This window comes from Scyliorhinus canicula, chromosome 11, assembly GCF_902713615.1.
Source record: "Scyliorhinus canicula chromosome 11, sScyCan1.1, whole genome shotgun sequence".
NCBI classification, from domain to species: domain Eukaryota; kingdom Metazoa; phylum Chordata; class Chondrichthyes; order Carcharhiniformes; family Scyliorhinidae; genus Scyliorhinus; species Scyliorhinus canicula.
Genome location: NC_052156.1, coordinates 95,327,948 through 95,348,954, shown reverse-complemented (window position 1 = coordinate 95,348,954; position 21,007 = coordinate 95,327,948). Strand labels below are relative to the sequence as shown.

The 21,007-nt window shown below is 46.8% G+C and overlaps 1 protein-coding gene across 1 annotated transcript in view; it reads right to left on the bottom strand.

Annotated features, from left to right (window-relative positions):
- Positions 1-21,007, bottom strand: part of LOC119973775 (NCK-interacting protein with SH3 domain-like) — a 226,907-nt gene that overhangs the window by 20,486 nt on the left and 185,414 nt on the right. Inside the window, exon 16 of the mRNA XM_038812198.1 lies at positions 13,379-13,551. Within this exon, the coding sequence (XP_038668126.1) occupies positions 13,379-13,551 (173 nt within the window). The remainder of the gene's footprint in view (positions 1-13,378; positions 13,552-21,007) is intronic.

Below are 21,007 nucleotides of genomic sequence, written 5' to 3'. Positions count from 1 at the left end.
GTCTACTCAACCCCTTCAGCTCAGGGATTAACCTAGTAAATCTCCTCTGCACACCCTCCAGCGCCAGTACGTCCTTTCTCAAGTAAGGAGACCAAAACTGAACACAATACTCCAGGTGTGGCCTCACTAACACCTTATACAATTGCAGCATAACCTCCCTCGTCTTAAACCCCATCCTTCTTGCAATGAAGGACAAAAGTCCATTTGCCTTCTTAATCACCTGTTACACCTGTAAACCAACTTTTTGCGACTCATGCACTAGCACACCCAGGTCTCTCTGCACAGCAGCATGTTTTAATATTTTATCATTTAAATAATAATCCCATTTGCTGTTATTCCTACCAAAATGGATAACCTCACATTTGTCAACATTGTATTCCATCTGCCAGACCCTAGCCCATTCACTTAACCTATCCAAATCCCTCTGCAGACTTCCAGTATCCTCCAATATAAAGTATTGCTTTACCACTCATCTTAGTGTCATCTGCAAACTTGGACACATTGCCCTTGGTCCCCAACTCCAAATCACCAACTCCAAATCATCTATGTAAATTGTGAACAATTGTGGGTCCAACACTGATCCCTGAGGGACACCACTAGCTACTGATTGCCAACCAGAGAAACACCCATTAATCCCCACTCTTTGCTTTCTATTTATTAACCAATCCTCTATCCATGCTACTACTTTACCCTTAATGCCATGCATCTTTATCTTATGCAGCAACCTTTTGTGTGGCACCTTGTCAAAGGCTTTCTGGAAATCCAGATATACCACATCCATCGGCTCCCCGTTATCTACCGCGCTGGTAATGTTCTCAAAAAATTCCACTAAATTAGTTAGGCACGAGCTGCCCTTTATGAACCCATGCTGCGTCTGCCCAATGGGACAATTTCTATCCAGATGCCTCGCTATTTTTTCCTTGATGATAGATTCCAGCATCTCCCTACTACCGAAGTTAAGCTCACTGGCCTATAATTACACGCTCTCTGCCTACCTCCTTTTTTAAACAGTGGTGTACGTTTGCTAATTTCCAATCCACCGGGACCACCCCAGAGTCTAGTGAATTTTGGTAAATTATCACTAGTGCATTTGCAATTTCCCTAGCCATCTCTTTTAGCACTCTGGGATGCATTCCATCAGGGCCAGGAAACTTGTCTACCTTTAGCCCCATTAGCTTGCCCATCACTACCGCCTTAGTGATAACAATCATCTCAAGGTCCTCACCTGTCATAGCCTCATTTCTATCAGTCACTGGCATGTTATTTGTGTCTTCCACTGTGAAGATCGACCCAAAAAACCTGTTCAGTTCCTCAGACATTTCCTCATCTCCCATTATTAAAACTCCCTTCTCATCCTCTAAAGAGCCTATATTTACCTTAGCCACTCTTTTTTGTTTTATATATTTGTAGAAACTTTTACTATCTGTTTTTATATTCTGAGCAAGTTTACTCTCGTAATCTATCTTACTCTTTTTTTATAGCTTTTTTAGTAGCTTTCTGTTGCCCCCTAAAGATTTCCCAGTCCTCTAGTCTCCCACTAATCTTTGCCACTTTGTATGCTTTTTCCTTCAATTTGATACTCTCCCTTATTTCCTTAGATATCCACGGTCGATTTTCCCTCTTTCTACCGTCCTTCCCTTTTGTTGGTATAAACCTTTGCTGAGCACTGTGAAAAATCGCTTGGAAGGTTCTCCACTGTTCCTCAACTGTTCCACCATAAAGTCTTTGCTCCCAGTCTACCTTAGCTAGTTCTTCTCTCATCCCATTGTAATCTCCTTTCTTTAAGCACAAAACACTGGTGTTTGATTTTACCGTCTCACCCTCCATCTGTATTTTAAATTCCACCATATTGTGATCTATCCTTCCGAGAGGATCCCTAACTATGAGATCATGAATCAATCCTATCTCATTACACAGGACCAGATCTAGGACTGCTAGTTCCCTCGTAGGTTCCATTACATACTGTTCTAGGAAACAATCGCGGATACATTCTATAAACTCCTCCTCAAGGCTGCCTTGACCGACCTGGTTCAACCAATCAACATGTAGATTAAAATCCCCCATGATAACTGCTGTACAATTTCTACATGCATCCGTTATTTCTTTGTTTATTGCCTGCCCCACCATAATGTTACTATTTGGTGGCCTATAGACTATTCCTATCAGTGACTTTTTCTATTCGTCTATCAGTGACCTTACTATTCCTGATTTCCACCCAAATGGATTCAACCTTATCCTCCATAGCACCGATGTCATCCCTTACTATTGCCCGGATGTCATCCTTAAATAACAGAGCTACACCACCTCCCTTACCATCCACTCTGCCCTTCCGAATAGTTTGATACCCTCGGATATATAACTCCCAGTCGTGACCATCCTTTAACCATGTTTCAGTAATGGCCACTAAATCATAGTCATTCACGATGATTTGCGCCATCAACTCATTTACCTTATTCCGAATACTACGAGCATTCAGGTAAAGTACACTTATGTTGGCCTTGTTTCCTCTGTTTTGAATCTTAACACCTCGATCAGTAACCTCTCCTAAGTTATATTTCCTCTGAACTTTTCTCCTAATTTTCCTTGTCGTTGAACCCATATCTTCATGTAATAACCTGCCGCGTTGCTTACCATTAATGTTTTTACTTCCAGTTTATTTCCTTCAGTATTACTGGGCCTATTCACTGAGCTCCCCTCAGTCACTGTACCTTGTACTTGATTTTTGACTATGGCTTCTCTGCCTTACACTTTCCCCCTGACTGCCTTTTGTTTCTGTCCCTGTTTTACTACCTTCCAACTTCCTGCATCGGTTCCAATCCCCCTGCCACATTAGTTTAAAAACTCCCCAACAGCTCTAGCAAACACCCCCCCAGGACATCGGTTCCAGTCCTGCCCATGTGCAGGTGCATCTGCTACAATATTTTCAGGATGTTCATCATCCTCCTTCTTCTCACTGAGATTTGAATAAATTTGGAGAAATTGAATATTTCTTTCAAAATCTTGGGAGCAATGAAAGATTCTTCTAAGTTGAAGATGATTCATCTTCTCAGGCCTTTCTCCAGTGTGATGTAAAGCAATGGGTTAATGGATATGTTCATGGCACCATGATATTGATGATGTAACTGTGACATCAGTCGTCAGATGATGGAGTGCCTCCATGAGAATCAGACGTAGAACAGTCTGTGTCTTAAACACCATGTGCTAACACTGAGGTGTTTGTAAACAGTTATTCACATCCTTCTGGTAGTGTGGCGACCAGAATTGAACACTATACTCCAAGTGTGGTCTAACAGGTTCTATACAGCTGCAACATGACTTGCCAATTTTTGTACTCAATGCCAATGAAGGCAAGCATGCTGTATGCCTTCTTGACTACCTTCGCCACCTGTTTTGCCCCTTTCAGTGACCTGTGGACCTGTACACCTAGATCTCTCTGACTTTCAATACTCTTGAGGGTTCTACCATTCATTGTATATTCCCGACCTGCATTAGACCTTCCAAAATGCATTACCTCACATTTGTCTGGATTAAACACCATCTGCAATCTCTCCGCCCAAGTCTCCAAACGATCTAAATCCTGCTGTATCCTCTGACAGTCCTCATAGCTATTCGCAATTCCAACAACCTTTGTGTCGTCCGCAAACTTACTAATCAGACCAGTTGCATTTTCCTCCAAATCATTGAAATATACAACAAACTGCAAAGGTCCCAGCACTGATCCCTGCGGAACACCACTAGTCACAGCCCCACTAGTCACAGTCCTCCAATCAGAAAAGCACCCTTCCATTGCTTCTCTCTGCCTTAAGACCATAAGACCATAAGACATAGGAGTGGAAGTAAGGCCATTCGGCCCATCGAGTCCACTCCGCCATTCAATCATGGCTGATGGGCATTTCAACTCCACCTACCAGCATTCTCCCCGTAGCCCTTAATTCCTCGCGACATCAAGAATTTATCTATCTCTGCCTTGAAGCCATTTAGCGTCCCGGCCTCCACTGCACTCCTCGGCAATGAATTCCACAGGCCCACCACTCTCTGGCTGAAGAAATGTCTCCGCATTTCTGTTCTGAATTTACCCCCTCTAATTCTAAGGCTGTGCCCACGGGTCCTCGTCTCCTCGCCTAACGGAAACAGTTTCTTTGCGTCCACCCTTTCTAAGCCATGTATTATCTTGTAAGTTTCTATTAGATCTCCCCTTAACATTTTAAACTCCAATGAATACAATCCCAGGATCCTCAGCCGTTCATCATATGTTAGACCCGCCATTCCAGGGATCATCCGTGTGAATCTCCGCTGGACACGCTCCAGTGCCAGTATGTCCTTCCTGAGATGTGGGGCCCAAAACTGGACACAGTACTCCAAATGGGGCCTAACCAGAGCCTTATAAAGGCTCAGTAGCACATCGCTGCTTTTATATTCCAACCCTCTTGAGATAAATGACAACATTGCATTCGCTTTCTTAATCACAGATTCAACCTGCATGTTTACCTTTAGGGAATCCTTGACTAGCACTCCCAGATCCCTTTGTACTTTGGCATTATGAATTTTTTCACCGTTTAGAAAGTAGTCTATGCTTGGATTCTTTTTTCCAAAGTGCAAGACCTCACATTTTCTCACGTTGAATTGCATCAGCCATTTCCTGCACCACTCTCCCAAACTGTCTAGATCCTTCTGCAGCCTCCCCACTTCCTCAGCACTACCTGCCTGACCACCTAACTTCGTATCATCGGCAAACTTCGCTAGAATGCCCCCAGTCCCTTCATCCAGATCATTAATATATATGGTGAACAGCTGTGGCCCCAACACTGAACCCTGTGGGACACCGCTGGTCACCGGCTGCCATTCCGAAAAAGAACCTTTTATCCCAACTCTCTGCCTTCTGTCAGACAGCCAATGGGCCCTCACCTTACTCAGCAGCCTCCTGTGTGGCACCTTATCAAAGGCCTTTTGGAAATCCAGATAGGCCACATCCACTGGGTTTCCCTGGTCTAACCTACTTGTCACCTCCTCAAAGAATTCTAACAGGTTCGTCAGGCACGACCTCCCCTTACTAAATCCATGTTGATTTGTTCTAATCCGACCCTGCTCTTCCAAGAATTTAGAAATCTCATCCTTAACGATCGATTCTAGAATTTTACCAACAACCGAGGTTAGGCTAATTGGCCTATAATTTTCCATCTTTTGTCTTGATCCTTTCTTGAACAAGGGGGTTACAACAGCGATCTTCCAATCGTCCGGGACTTTCCCTGCCTCCAGTGATTTTTGAAAGATCTCAACCAACGCTTCCGCTATTTCTTCAGCCACCTCTCTCAGAATTCTAGGGTGTAGCCCATCGGGGCCAGGAGATTTGTCAATTTTAAGACCTTTTAGCTTTTTTAGCACCATCTCTTTTGTAATGGCAACCATACTCAACTCAGCCCCCTGACCCTCTATAATTTTTGGGATATTACTCATGTCTTCCACTGTGAAGACAGACGCAAAGTACTTATTAAGTTCTCCAGCCATTTCCTCGTCTCCCATCACTAGCCTTCCGGAATCAGTTTGAATTGGCCCAATGTCTACTTTGGCCTGTCGTTTGTTTCTTATGGATTGAAAGAAACTTTTACTATCATTTCTTATATTACTGGCTAGCCTGCCTTCATATTTGATCCTCTCCTTCCTTATTTGTCTCTTTGTTAACCTCTGTTTGTTTTTGTAGCCTTCCCAATCTTCTGATTTCCCAGTGCTTTTGGCCACTTTATAGGATCTCTCTTTTTCTTTGATACATTTCCTGACCTCCTTTGTCAGCCATGGCTGTCTAATCCCTCCCCGGATAATCTTTCTTTTCTTGGGAATGAACCTCTGTACAGTGTCCTCAATTATGCATACAAACTCCTGCCATTTTTGCTCTGCTGTCTTCCCCACTAGGGTCTGCTTCCAGTCGATTTTCGCCAGTTCCTCTCTCATGCCCTCGTAATTACCTTTATTTAACTGTAACACCATTACATCCGATTTTGCCTTCTCTCTTTCAAACTGCAGACTGAACTCAACCATATTATGATCGCTGCTTCCTAAGTGTTCCCTTACTTTAAGATCTTTTATAAAGTCTGGTTCATTACAGAGCACTAGGTCCAGAATAGCCTGCTCCCTTGTGGGCTCCATGACAAGCTGTTCCAAAAAGCCATCTTGTAAGCATTCCATGAATTCCTTTTCTTTGGATCCACTGGCTACGTTATTTACCCAATCCACCTGCATATTGAAGTCCCCCATGATCACCGTGACCTTGCCTTTCTGACATGCCTTTTCTATTTCCCGGTACATGTTGCGCCCCTGGTCCTGACCACTATTAGGAGGTCTGTACATAACTCCCATTATGGTTTTTTTGCCTTTGTGGTTCCTCAATTCTACCCAAACAGACTCCACATCATCCGACCCTATGTTGTTTAGTGCCATAGATTTAATTTTGTTCTTAACTAACAAGGCAACCCCACCCCCTCGGCCCACCTCCCTGTCTTTTCGATAGGTTGTATATCCTTGGATGTTTAACTGCCAGTCCTGAACCCCCTGCAGCCATGTCTCTGTGATGCCAACCACATCATAATCATTCACGATGATCTGTGCCATTAGTTCGTCTACTTTGTTACAAATGCTACGAGCATTCAGGTAAAGTACCTTAATGCTAACTTTCTTATCATTACAGATATTGGAAGTCCTAAGATGTCCAAAGTTATCCTTCCTTTTTGTTGAATTCCTAGTCTGCATCAAGCTTAAATCCACCTGCCTACATGTTATCCTCCTGCGTATCTTGCCATTTAACTCCATGCTCCCTGTCGCTTTCACTTTCCCTTCCCCCCAACTCAGAAGTTTAAAGTCCTACTGACCACCCTATTTATCCTCTTTGCTAGAACACTGGTTCCAGATCGGTTCAGGTGGAGCCCGTCCCAACGGTACAGATCCCCCCGGTTCCAAAACTGATGCCAATGTCCCATGAAGTGGAATCCCTCTTTCCCACACCAATCCCTTAGCCACGTGTTTACTTCCCTGATTTTCTTGTCCCTATGCCAATTGGCACGTGGCTCGGGCAGTAATCCGGAGATTATGACCCTTGAGGACCTGTATTTCAATTTTCTTCCCAGTGCTTGATAGTCCCCGAACAGGTCCTCCACCCTAGCTTTACCTATGTTGTTAGTCCCAACGTGGACCACAACAACTGGATCCTCCCCCTCCCGCTCCAATATCCTTTCAAGCCGGTCAGAGATGTCCCGCACCCTGGCACCGGGCAGGCAACACACCATGCGAGACTCCCGATCCGGCTTGCATAGGATACTATCTGTCCCCCTAATTATAGAATCCCCTATAACAACTACTTGTCTTTTTACTCCCCCCTCTTGAATGGCCTTCTGCACCATGGTACCATGGTCAGCTGGCTCATCCTGTCCAGAGCCCTTTTCATCATCCATACAGGGAGCAAGAGTCTCATACCTGTTGGACAAGGTCAAGGGCGGAGGCTCCTGCACTCCTGAACTCAGGTTCCCCCTGCCTGCCTCACTAACAGTCACACTCTGAAATCCCTGATCACTTACTGAATGTGAATTACTTAATCTCCCAGGTGTGACTGCCTCCTGAAACAAAGTGTCCAGGTAACTCTCCCCCTCCCGGATGTGCCGCAGTGTTTGAAGCTCAGATTCCAGATCATCAACTCTGAGCCGGAGTTCTTCCAGCAACCAACACTTGCTGCAGATGTGGTCATTGCCATTCACAAGGGGAACAGCCAGCTCCCACATCATTCAGCTACAGCACATCACCTGCCCAGCCATCTCTGATTAGTTAATTAATTTATTACTTTGTATAAACTTGTAGCCCTGACAAATGCCTCCATTTTATTTTTGACGAGGCCTACAATATCTCTCGTTATTCAAGGTTCCCAAAATTTGCCATATCTATCCTTCGTCCTCACAGGAACATATGCCGGTCCTGAATTCCTTTCAACTGACGTTTGAAAGCCTCCCAATGTTAATTTACCGTCAAACATCCACCCAAATCTAGATTCTTCAGTTCCCGCCTAATATTGTTATAATTAGCCTTCCCCCAATTTAGCACATTCAACCTAGGACCACTCTTATCCTTGTCCACCAACACTTTAAAACTTACTGAATTGTGGTCACTGTTCCCAAAGTGCTCCCCGACTGAAACTTCTACCACCTGGCCAGGCTCATTCCCCAATATCAGGTCCAGTACAGCCCCTTCCCTAGTTGGACTATCCACATATTGTTTTAAGAAGCCCTCCTAGATGCTCCTTACAAACGCTGCCCCATCCAAGCCCCGAGCACTAAGTGAGTCCCAGTCAATATTGGGGAAGTTAAAGTCTCCTATCACAATGACCTTGTTGCTATTAGTCCTTTCCAAAATCTGTCTACCTATCTGTTCCTCTATCTTCCGCTGGCTGCTGGGAGGCCTGTAGTAAACCCCCAACATTGTGACTGCACCCTTCTTATTCCTGATCTCTACCCATACAGCCTCACTACCCTCTGAGGTACAGCTGTGATATTCTCCCTAACCAGTAGCGCAACTCTTCCACACCTTTTACATCCCCTTCTATCCCACCTGAAACATCTAAATCCTGGAATGTTTAAATCAGCTTTAAACAAAGGTTCTACTTGCAGCTGGAGCTTGTTAATTAGGTAATTGGATTAGGCCAGTTTTCAGAGACTAGAGTCACAGTATAAAGGTGAGCCAGCTACAGGGCAGACTTTGTTTGCACTGAGTGCTAAATGTGGGTGCATTTGAGTGCTATAGTGAGAGTTTGGTGACTGAGTGAGTTAGGTGAGGAGGGAGCAAGGTCCTCCTTTCATTTCATTTCCTCACAGAGCGAGAAGGGAGCCGGGAGTTTACAGAGAGTGCAGCTGACTGGGAGCAGAGTCGGAGGGCAGAGTTCCAGTTGGTCTACAGGGCAGCTATACTCTGTAAAGTAAGAGGGGATGGAGACTAGTGCAGTTGCTTGCTCCTCCTGTAGGATGTGGGTGGTGAGGGATACCACCGGTGTCACCGCTGACTATACTTGCAGGAAGTGCACCCAACTCCAGCTCCTCAGAGACCGTGTTAGGGAACTGGAGCTGGATGAACTTTGGATCATCCGGGAGGCAGAGGGGGTAACAGAGAAAAGTTACAGGGAGGTAGCAACACCCAAGGTACAGGACAAGAGTAGCTGGGTTACAGACAGGGGAAGGAAAACAAATGGGCAGACAGTGCAGGGATCCCTTGTGGCCGTTCCCCTTCAAAACAAGTATATTATTTTGGATGCTGCTGGGTGGGGGGGATAACCTACCGGGGGAAGGCCCTGGCAGCCAGGTCTCTGCCACTGAGTCTGGCTCTGGGGCTCAGCAGGGAAGCAGGAGAATAGAAAAGCAGTAGCGATAGGAGACTCAATGGTGAGGGGAATGGATAGGAGATTATGTGATCGCGATCGAGAGTCCCGGAAGGTATGTTGCCTCCCGGGTGCCAGGGCCAGGGATGCCTCGGATCGAGTCTACAGGATTCTTAAGGGGGAGGGTGAGCAACCAGAAGTCACAGTTCACATAGGCACCAACGACATTGCTAAGAAAAGGGATGAGGATCTAAAAAGTAATTTTAGGGAGTTAGGTTGGAAGCTAAAGAGCAGGACAAGCAGAGTAGTGATCTCAGGATTGCTACCGGTGCCACGTGCAAGTGAGGCAAGGAACAGAGAGCGAGTGCAGCTGAACACGTGGTTACAGGGCTGATGCAGGAGGGAAGGCTTCAGATATGTAGATCATTGAGATACCTTCTGCGGAAGGTGGGACCTGTACATGAAGGACGGATTGCACCTAGAAGGGCACCAATATCCTGGGTGGGAGGTTTGCTAGAGCTCTTCAGGAGGGTTTAAACTAGTTTGGCCGGGGTGTGGGCACCAGGATATGGATCAGAGGGTAAGGTAGCTGTTGAAATGGGCAGAAATAGTATGCAGCGAGTCTGTGAGGAAGGATAGACAGTTGATAGGGTAAAGTTTCACTCAGTGGAATGGGTTAAAGTGTGTCTGTTTCAATGCAAGGAGTGTCAGGAATCAGGGAGATGAACTTAGACCATGGATCAATACTTGGAAGTACGATGTTGTGGCCATTACGGAAGCAGGGTAGCATGGTGGTTAGCATAAATGCTTCACAGCTCCAGGGACCCAGGTTTGATTCCCGGCTGGGTCACTGTCTGTGTGGAGTCTGCACGTTCTCCCCTGTGTGCGTGGGTTTCCTCCGGGTGCTCCGGTTTCCTCCCACAGTCCAAAGATGTGCGGGTTAGGTGGATTGGCCATGCTAAATTGCCCGTAGTGTCCTAATAAAAGTAAGGTTAAGGGGGGGGGTTGTTGGGTTACGGGTATAGGGTGGATACGTGGGTTTGAGTAGGGTGATCATGGCTTGGCACAACATTGAGGGCCGAAGGGCCTGTTCTGTGCTGTACTGTTCTATGTTCTATGTTCTATATGGATTTCCCAGGGGCAGGAATGGCTGGTAGATGTTCCGGGGTTTAGATGTTTTCCGAAAAATAGGGAGGGAGGTAAAAGAGGAGGGGGAGTGGCACTGTTAATTAGGGAGTGCACTGCAGCTGCAGAAAAGGAGGTAGTTGAGGAGGGTTTGTCTACTGAGTCAGTATGGGTGGAAGTCAGAAACAAGAAAGGAGCAGTCACTTTGTTGGGAGTTTTCTATAGACCCTCAATAGCAGCAGAGAGATGGAGGAACAGATTGGGCGGAATGTGTGATTGGAAAAGTGCCGAAGTAACAAAGTTGTTGTCATGGGTGACTTCAACTTCCCTAATATTGACTGGAACCTCCTAAGGATTGGATGGAGCAGATTTTGTCAGGTGTGCACCTGGATTCCTGACTCAATATATAGATAGGCCGACTGGGACATATGGCCGATAGGCCATACTGGACTTGGTGCTTGTCAACGAAACAGGCCAGGTGTCAAATGTCTCGGTAAGAGCATTTCGGTGACATTGACGAGAACTCCTTGACCTTTACCATAGTCATGGAGAGGGATAGGAACACACAGCATGGGAAGGTATTTAATTGAGGGGAGGGGAAATTATACTGCTGTTAGACAGGAGCTGAGGAGCATAAAGTGGGAACAATTATTCTTGGGGAAATGCACAACAGTAATGTGGGGATTGTTTAAGGAGCACTTGCTGCGAGTGCTGAATAGTTTTATCCCACGGAGACAAGGTAAAGGAGCCTTGGATGACAAGAGAAGTGGAGGTTCTAGTCAAGAGGAAGAAGGCAGCTTACGTAAAGTTGGGGAAGCAAGGATCTGACTCGACTAGAGGGTTACAAGGTAGCCAGGAAGGAACTCAAAAATGGACTGAGGAGAGCTAGAAGGGGACATGAAAAAGCCCTGGCGGGAAGAATTAGGGAAAACCCCAAGGCGTTCTACACTTAAGTGGGAAATAAGAGGATGATCAGAGTGAGAGTAGGGCTGATCAGGGACAGTGGAGGGAACTTGTCCCTGGAGTCTGAGGAGATGGGGGAGGCCCTAAATGAATAATTTGCTTCAGTATTCACTAGAGAGAGGGACCTTGTTTCCCATGGGAACAGTGTGAACCAGGTTAATAGACACAAACAGATGGATATTAAGGAGGATGTGCTGGAAATTTTGAAAAGCATCAGGATAGATAAGTCCCCTGGGCCTGACGGGATATACCCAAGGTTACTACGAGAAGTGAGGGAGGAGATTGCTGCGCTGTTGGCGATGATCTTTATGTCCTCAGTCTCCACTGGACTAGTACCGGATGATTGGAGGGAGGTGAATGTTGTTCCCCTGTTCAAGAAAGGGAATAGGGAAATCCCTGGGAATTACAGACCAGTCAGTCTTGCGTCTGTGGTGATCAAAATATTGGAAAGGATTCTGAGTGATAGGATTTATGACTATTTAGAAAAACATAGTTTGATTAAAGATAGTCAGCATGGCTTTGTGAGGGGCCGGTCATGCTTCACAAGTCTCATTGAATTCTTTGAGGATGTGACGAGACACATTGATGAAGGTCGCGCAGTGGATGTGGTGTACATGGACTTCAGTAAGGCATTTGATAAGGTTCCCCATGGTAGGGTCATTCAGCAAGTTAGGGGGCATGGAATACAGGGAAATTTGGCTGTCTATATACAGAATTGGCTGGCAGAAGACAGCGAGTAGTAGTGGATGGAAAGTATTCCGCCTGGAGGTCCGTGACCAGTGGTGTCCCACAAGGATCTGTTCTGGTACCTCTGCTATTTGTTGTTTTTATAAATGGCTTGGATGAAGAAGTGGAAGTGTGGGTTGGTAAGTTTGCCGATGACACGAATGTTGGGGGAGTTGTAGATAGTGTTGAGAGTTCTTGCAGGTTACAACAGGACATTGACAGGATGTAGAGCTGGGCTGAGAAGTGGCAGATGGAGTTCAACCTTGATAAATGTGAAGTGATTCATTTTGGAAGGTCGAATTTGAATGCTGAATACAGGGTTGAAGGCAGGATTCTTGGAAGTGTGGAGGAACAGAGGGATCTTGGGGTCTTTGTGCATAGATCCCTCAAAGTTGCCACCCAAGTTGATAGGGTTGTTAAGAAGGCATATGGTGTGTTGGCTTTCATTAACAGGGGGATTGAGTTTCAGAGCCACGAGGTTTTGCTGCAGCAAAAAGAAGTATGTGGATGCTTTGGAGAGGGTGTAGAGGATGCTGCCTGGACTGGAGGACATGTCTTATGAAGAAAGGTTGAGGGAGCTAGGGATATTCTCACTGGAGCGATGAAGGCAGTGAGATGACTTGATAGAGGTGTACAAGGTGATGAGAGGCATGGATGGAGTGGATCGCCAGAGACTTTTCCCCAGTGCGGAAATTGTCACGAGGGGACATAATTTAAAGGTGATTGGGGGAAGGTATAGGGGAGATGTCAGAGGTAGGTTCTTTACACAGAGAGTGGTGGGTGTGTGGAATGCACTGCCAGTGGAGGTGGTGGAGTCAGAGGCATTAGGGACATTTAAACGACTCTTACACAGGCACATGGACAGCAGTAACTTGAAGGGGTGTAGGTTAGGTTGATCTTGGTCGGCATCAGCATTAAATGGTCGGCACAACACTGTGGGCTGAAGGGCCTGTACTGTGCTGTACTGTTCTAATGTTCTATGTCCATGTCCTATGTTTAGCTGCCAATCCTGTCCTTCCCTCAACCAGGTCTCTGTAATGGCACCGACATCATAGTTCCAAGTATTTACATAATAGTCTCTTATTTACAACTCAATACTTCCCTCCAACCTCATTTACCCATGATAATGTTGTACACCTTCTGCCAACCTGTGTAAAATCCCAGCCAGTGTTAATATTGGGTTAGTGAAGAAATTCATTAGTATTGCTGTATTGTTCTGACCTTTTCTCCTGGCGAAAGGTCTGAGATCTGACGCACAATGATATCAATCATCACCATCATGTCAGTGCGGTAAAATATTCTCGCTGTGTCCTTTTCAGTAAAAGCATCCTGGAGGAACTTGAGCACAGAGTGTGGTGGTTGGGGTTGGTGCTTGAAGATATTCACTGGGTCATCTAAAGACAAAAGAAGCTGAAGATTAATGTTAAGGCAATGAATTATGAACCTGTACAAAAGAAACAATTTGTACACATCTGCATGATAAGTGCAGAGGTTTGCAGAGGTCATTTTTGATACAAAGTCATGTTTCAAAGAAAACTTGTTGCTACAGGTTAAAGGAGGTGCAAATTATAAGAAAAGATAGGAACCAGAGCTTACAGACTCACCACAGCAACACTTCCTGGGGATCATCTCAGAACCTGCCCAGGACTCACCGAGTTGAGACAACACAAACTTCAAGGAGGAGTTAGTGAAATGAAATGAAAATTGCTTATTGTCACAAGTAGGCTTCAAATGAAGTTACTGTGAAAAGCCCCTAGTCGCCACATTCCGGCGCCTGTTCGGGGAGGCTGATACAGGAATTGAACTGTGCTGCTGGCCTGCCTTGGTTTGCTTTCAAAGCCAGCGATTTAGCCCTGTGCTAAACCAGCTCCTTGTAGATGGGGAGATGAGAGTTAGTGCACACAGGGAGATACTGTGAAAGGGAGTTAGTGTACACGGGAGATATTGAGATGGAGTGCCAGATTACATGGGGAGATACAAATTTTTAGGCATCTTTATTGTCACAAGTAGGCTTACATTGACATTGCAATGAAGTTACTGTGAAAAGCTCCTAGTCACCACATTCCGGCGCCTGTTCGGGTACACAGAGGGAGAATTCAGAATGTCCAAATTACCTAACAAGCACGTCTTTCTGGACTTGTGGGAGGAAACCGGAGCACCCGGAGGAAACCCATGCAGACCCAGGAAGAGCGTGCAGACTCCGCACAGACAGTGACCCGGGAATCGCACCTGGGACCCTGGTGCAGTGCAGCAACTGTGCTAACCATTGTGCTGTGGTGCCGCCCCTATGAGATGGAGTGCTATGTATATGGGGAGATACTGTGATAGGGAATTAGCGTACTCGGGAGAAACTGTGATGGGAGAGTCCGTGTACGCAGGACATACTGAGATGGAGTGCTATGTATACGTTGAGATACTGTGATGGGGAACTAGTGTACAAAGGAGATACCATAATGGGGAGTTAGTATAGATGAGGAGATACTGTGATAGAGTGCAAGTGTATATGGAGAGTTTCTGTGATTGGGAGTGAGTGTACATGGGAGATATGGAGATGGAGTGCGAGTGCATGAGGGGAGAAATGGTGATAGGGAGTGAGTGTACATGGGAGATACTGAGATGGAGTGCTAGTGTACACAGGAGATACTGAGTGAGTTAGTGTACACGGGGAGATAATGTGATGGAGAGTTAGTGTACATGGGAGACACTGTGATCGGCAGTTAGCGTATGGGGAGATAGTGAGACAGAGTGCGAGAATACAGGGGGGGATATTGTGATGGGGAGTTAATGTACACGGCGAGACACTGTGATGGGGAGTTAGTTTACACGGGGAGATACTGTGATGGGGAGTTAATGTACATGGCAAGATACTACGATGGGGAGTTAGTGTACACGGGGAGATACTGTGATGGGGAGTTAGTGTACACGGGGAGATACTGTGATGGGGAGTTAGTGTACACAGGGAGATACTGTGATGGGGAGTTCATGTACACGGGGAGATACTGTGATGGGGAGTTAGTGTACACGGGGAGATACTGTGATGGGGAGTTAGTGTACACGGGGAGATACTGTGATGGGGAGTTAGTGTACACGGAGAGATACTGTGATGGGGAGTTAGTGTACACGGGGAGATACTGTGATGGGGAGTTAGTGTACACGGGGAGATACTGTGATGGGGAGTTAGTGTACACGGGGAGATACTGTGATGGGGAGTTAGTGTACACGGGGAGATACTGTGATGGGGAGTTCATGTACACGGGGGGATATTGTGATGGGGAGTTAGTGTACACGGGGAGATACTGCGATGGGGAGTTAGTGTACACGGGGAGATACTGCGATGGGGAGTTAGTGCACACAGGGAGATACTGTGATGGGGAGTTCATGTACACGGGGGGATATTGTGATGGGGAGTTAATGTACATGGCAAGATACTGCGATGGGGAGTTAGTGTATACGGGGGATATTGTGATGGGGAGTTAATGTACATGGCAAGATACTGTGATGGGGAGTTAGTGTACACGGGGGGATATTGTGATGGGGAGTTAGTGTACACGGAGGGATATTGTGATGGGGAGTTAGTGCACACAGGGAGATACTGTGATGGGGAGTTAGTGTACACAGGGAGATACTGTGATGGGGAGTTAGTGTACACGGGGGGATATTGTGATGGGGAGTTAGTGTACATGGGGAGATACTGTGATGGGGAGTTAGTGTACACGGGGAGATACTGTGATGGGGAGTTAGTGTACACGGGGGGATATTGTGATGGGGAGTTAGTGTACATGGGGAGATACTGTGATGGGGAGTTAGTGCACACAGGGAGATACTGTGATGGGGAGTTCATGTACACGGGGGGGATATTGTGATGGGGAGTTAATGTACATGGCAAGATACTGCGATGGGGAGTTAGTGTACACGGGGAGATACTGCGATGGGGAGTTAGTGCACACGGGGAGATACTGTGATGGGGAGTTCATGTACACGGGGGGATACTGCGATGGGGAGTTAGTGTACACGGGGAGAGACTGTGATGGGGAGTTAGTGTACACGGGGAGATACTGTGATGGGGAGTTAGTGCACACAGGGAGATACTGTGATGGGGAGTTAGTGTACACGGGGGGATACTGCGATGGGGAGTTAGTGTACACGGGGAGATACTGTGATGGGGAGTTAGTGTATACGGGGAGATACTGTGATGGGGAGTTAGTGTACACGGGGAGATACTGTGATGGGGAGTTAGTGTACACGGGGGGATATTGTGATGGGGAGTTAATGTACACGGGGGGGATATTGTGATGGGGAGTTAATGTACATGGCAAGATACTGCGATGGGGAGTTAGTGTACACGGGGAGATACTGTGATGGGGAGTTAGTGCACACGGGGAGATACTGTGATGGGGAGTTAGTGTATACGGGGAGATACTGTGATGGGGAGTTAGTGCACACAGGGAGATACTGTGATGGGGAGTTAGTGTACACGGGGAGATACTGTGATGGGGAGTTCATGTACACGGGGGGATATTGTGATGGGGAGTTAGTGTACATGGGGAGATACTGTGATGGGGAGTTAGTGTACATGGGGAGATACTGTGATGGGGAGTTAGTGCACACAGGGAGATACTGTGATGGGGAGTTCATGTACACGGGGGGGATATTGTGATGGGGAGTTAATGTACATGGCAAGATACTGCGATGGGGAGTTAGTGTACACGGGGAGATACTGTGATGGGGAGTTAGTGCACACAGGGAGATACTGTGATGGGGAGTTCATGTACATGGCAAGATACTGTGATGGGGAGTTAGTGTACACGGGGAGATACTGTGATGGGGAGTTCATGTACACGGGGAGATACTGTGATGGGGAGTTAGTGTACACGGGGAGATACTGTGATGGGGAGTTAGTGTACATGGGGAGATACTGTGATGGGGAGTTCATGTACACGGGGAGATACTGTGATGGGGAGTTAGTGTACACAGGGAGATACTGTGATGGGGAGTTAGTGTACACGGGGAGATACTGTGATGGGGAGTTCATGTACACGGGGGGATATTGTGATGGGGAGTTAATGTACATGGCAAGATACTGCGATGGGGAGTTAGTGTACACGGGGAGATACTGTGATGGGGAGTTAGTGTACACGGGGAGATACTGTGATGGGGAGTTAGTGTACACGGGGAGATACTGTGATGGGGAGTTAGTGTACACAGGGAGATACTGTGATGGGGAGTTAGTGCACACAGGGAGATACTGTGATGGGGAGTTAGTGCACACGGGGAGATACTGTGATGGGGAGTTAGTGCACACAGGGAGATACTGTGATGGGGAGTTAGTGTACACGGGGAGATACTGTGATGGGGAGTTAGTGTACACGGGGGGATATTGTGATGGGGAGTTAGTGTACATGGGGAGATACTGTGATGGGGAGTTAGTGTACATGGGGAGATACTGTGATGGGGAGTTAGTGCACACAGGGAGATACTGTGATGGGGAGTTCATGTACACGGGGGGGATATTGTGATGGGGAGTTAGTGTACACGGGGGGATATTGTGATGGGGAGTTAATGTACACGGGGAGATACTGTGATGGGGAGTTAATGTACATGGCAAGATACTGCGATGGGGAGTTAGTGTACACGGGGAGATACTGTGATGGGGAGTTAGTGTACACGGGGAGATACTGTGATGGGGAGTTAGTGTACACGGGGAGATACTGCGATGGGGAGTTAGTGTACACGGGGAGATACTGTGATGGGGAGTTAGTGTACACGGGGAGATACTGTGATGGGGAGTTCATGTACACGGGGGGGATATTGTGATGGGGAGTTAATGTACATGGCAAGATACTGCGATGGGGAGTTAGTGTACACGGGGGGGATATTGTGATGGGGAGTTAATGTACATGGCAAGATACTGCGATGGGGAGTTAGTGTACACAGGGAGATACTGTGATGGGGAGTTAGTGTACACGGGGAGATACTGTGATGGGGAGTTAGTGTACACGGGGAGATACTGTGATGGGGAGTTCATGTACACGGGGGGATATTGTGATGGGGAGTTAGTGTACACGGGGAGATACTGCGATGGGGAGTTAGTGTACACGGGGAGATACTGCGATGGGGAGTTAGTGCACACAGGGAGATACTGTGATGGGGAGTTCATGTACACGGGGGGATATTGTGATGGGGAGTTAGTGTACATGGGGAGATACTGTGATGGGGAGTTAGTGTACATGGGGAGAAACTGCGACAGGGGTCAGTGTACAAGGGGAGATACTGCAATGGGGGTTGATGTACACGGGGAGATACTGAGACGGGGAGTTAGGATACGAGGGAGATACTGAGATGGAGTGCTCGTGTACACGGAGAGAGACTGAGATGGAGAGTTAGTGTACAGGGGGAGATACTGCGATAGGAGGTTAGTGTTCAGGGGGAGATACTGCGATTAGGAGTTTGTGCACAGGAGGAGTTACTGAGATAGAGTGCTAGCATACACGGAGAGATACGGAGATGGAGAATTAGTGTACACGGGGAGATACTGCGATCGGGAGTTAGTGTACACGGGGAGTTACTGCGATGGGGAGTGCGTGTACATGGGGAGATACTGAGATGGAATGCTAAGGTACATGGGGAGATACTGTGATGGGGAGTTAGTGTACATGGTGAGATACTGCGACTGGGAGTTAGTGGACACGGAGAGAGAACATAAGAACATATGGGGAGTTAGTGTACACGGGGGGATATTGTGATGGGGAGTTAGTGTACATGGGGAGATACTGTGATGGGGAGTTAGTGTACACGGGGAGATACTGTGATGGGGAGTTAGTGGACACGGAGAGAGAACATAAGAACATAAGAACTAGGAGCAGGAGTAGGCCATCTGGCCCCTCGAGCCTGCTCCGCCATTCAATGAGATCATGGCGGATCTTATGTGGACTCAGCTCCACTTTCCGGCCCGAACACCATAACCCTTAATCCCTTTATTCTTCAAAAAAACTATCTATCTTTACCTTAAAAACATTTAATGAAGGAGCCTCAACTGCTTCACTGGGCAAGGAATTCCATAGATTCACAACCCTTTGGGTGAAGAAGTTCCTCCTAAACTCAGTCCTGAATCTACTTCCTCTTATTTTGAGGCTATGACCCCGAGTTCTGCTTTCACCCATCAGTGGAAACAACCTTCCCGCATCTATCCTATCTATTCCCTTCATAATTTTATATGTTTCTATAAGATCCTTCTAAATTCCAACGAGTACAGTCCCAGTCTACTCAACCTCTCCTCGTAATCTCACCCCTTCAGCTCTGGGATTAACCTAGTGAATCTCCTCTGCACACCCTCCAGTGCCAGTATTATAGAGAAATACAGCACAGAACATGTCCTTTCTCAAGTAAGGAGACCAAAACTGAACACAATACTCCAGATGTGGCCCCACTAACACCTTATACAATTGCAACATAACCTCCCTAGTCTTAAACTCCATCCCTCTAGCAATGAAGGACAAAATTCCATTTGCCTTCTTAATCACCTGTTGCACCTGTAAACCAACTTTCTGTGACTCATGCACTAGCACACCCAGGTCTCTCTGCACAGCAGCATGCTTTAATATTTTATCGTTTAAATAATAATCCCGTTTGCTGTTATTCCTACCAAAATGGATAACCTCACATTTGTCAACATTGTATTCCATCTGCCAGACCCTAGCCCATTCACTTAACCTATCCAAATCTCTCTGCAGACTTCCAGTATCCTCTGCACTTTTCGCTTTACCACTCATCTTAGTGTCATCTGCAAACTTGGACACATTGCCCTTGGTCCCCAACTCCAAATCATCTATGTAAATTGTGAACAATTGTGGGCCCAACACGGATCCCTGAGGGACACCACTAGCTACTGATTGCCAACCAGAGAAACACCCATTAATCCCCACTCTTTGCTTTCTATTAATTAACCAATCCTTTATCCATGCTACTACTTTACCCTTAATGCCATGACTGAGATGGAGTGCTAAGAGGATGGTTTAGTACAGTGGGCTAAACAGCTTGTTTGTAATGCAGAACAAGGCAGCAGCGTGGGTTCAATCCCCGTACCGGCCTCACTGAACAGGCGGCGCAATGTGGCGACTAAGGGCTATTCACAGTAACTTCACTGAAGCCTACTTGTGACAATAAGCAATTATTATTATTAGGGTACACGGGAAATACTGCGACGGGGGAGATACTGAGATAGAGTGTTGTGTACATAGAGAGACACTGAGAAGTAGTGCTGGGGTACACGGGGAGATACTGTGATGGGGAGTTAGTGAACAGGAGGAGATACTGCGATGGGGAGTTAGTGTATACGGGAGATAGAGATGGAGTGCTAGTGCACACAGGGAGATACTGAGATGGGAGGTTAGTGCACAAGGCGGCTGCAAAAGGATATTGGTTAAGTGAAAGGACAAAGATCTGGTAAAATGGAGAATAATGTGGATAAATGTGAAATTGTCCATTTCGGCAGCAAGAATAAAACCAAAGGTTAAAATCTAAACAATGAAAGGGAGGTCAGGGATGGAAGCTGCCCAAGGGGCGGGCCTGTGGGCGCACGTGGCGCATGCTGGGAATTGGCCTAAGAAAGATGATGGCTGATCGGTGGAGCAGAAGCCCCCCGACCAGGCTGATCACGTGGAACATTCGACGGCTAAATGGGCCGGTTAAGAGGGCACGCGTGTTTGCGCATTTGAGGGGATTGAAGGCGGACGTGTTAGGTTAACCGATCAGACTAGATTAAGGAAGGGATGGGTCGGGCAGGTATTTCACTCGGGGCTGGACTCGAGGGGTCGCGATCCTGATTAATAAGCGACTGTCATTCGAGGCGGG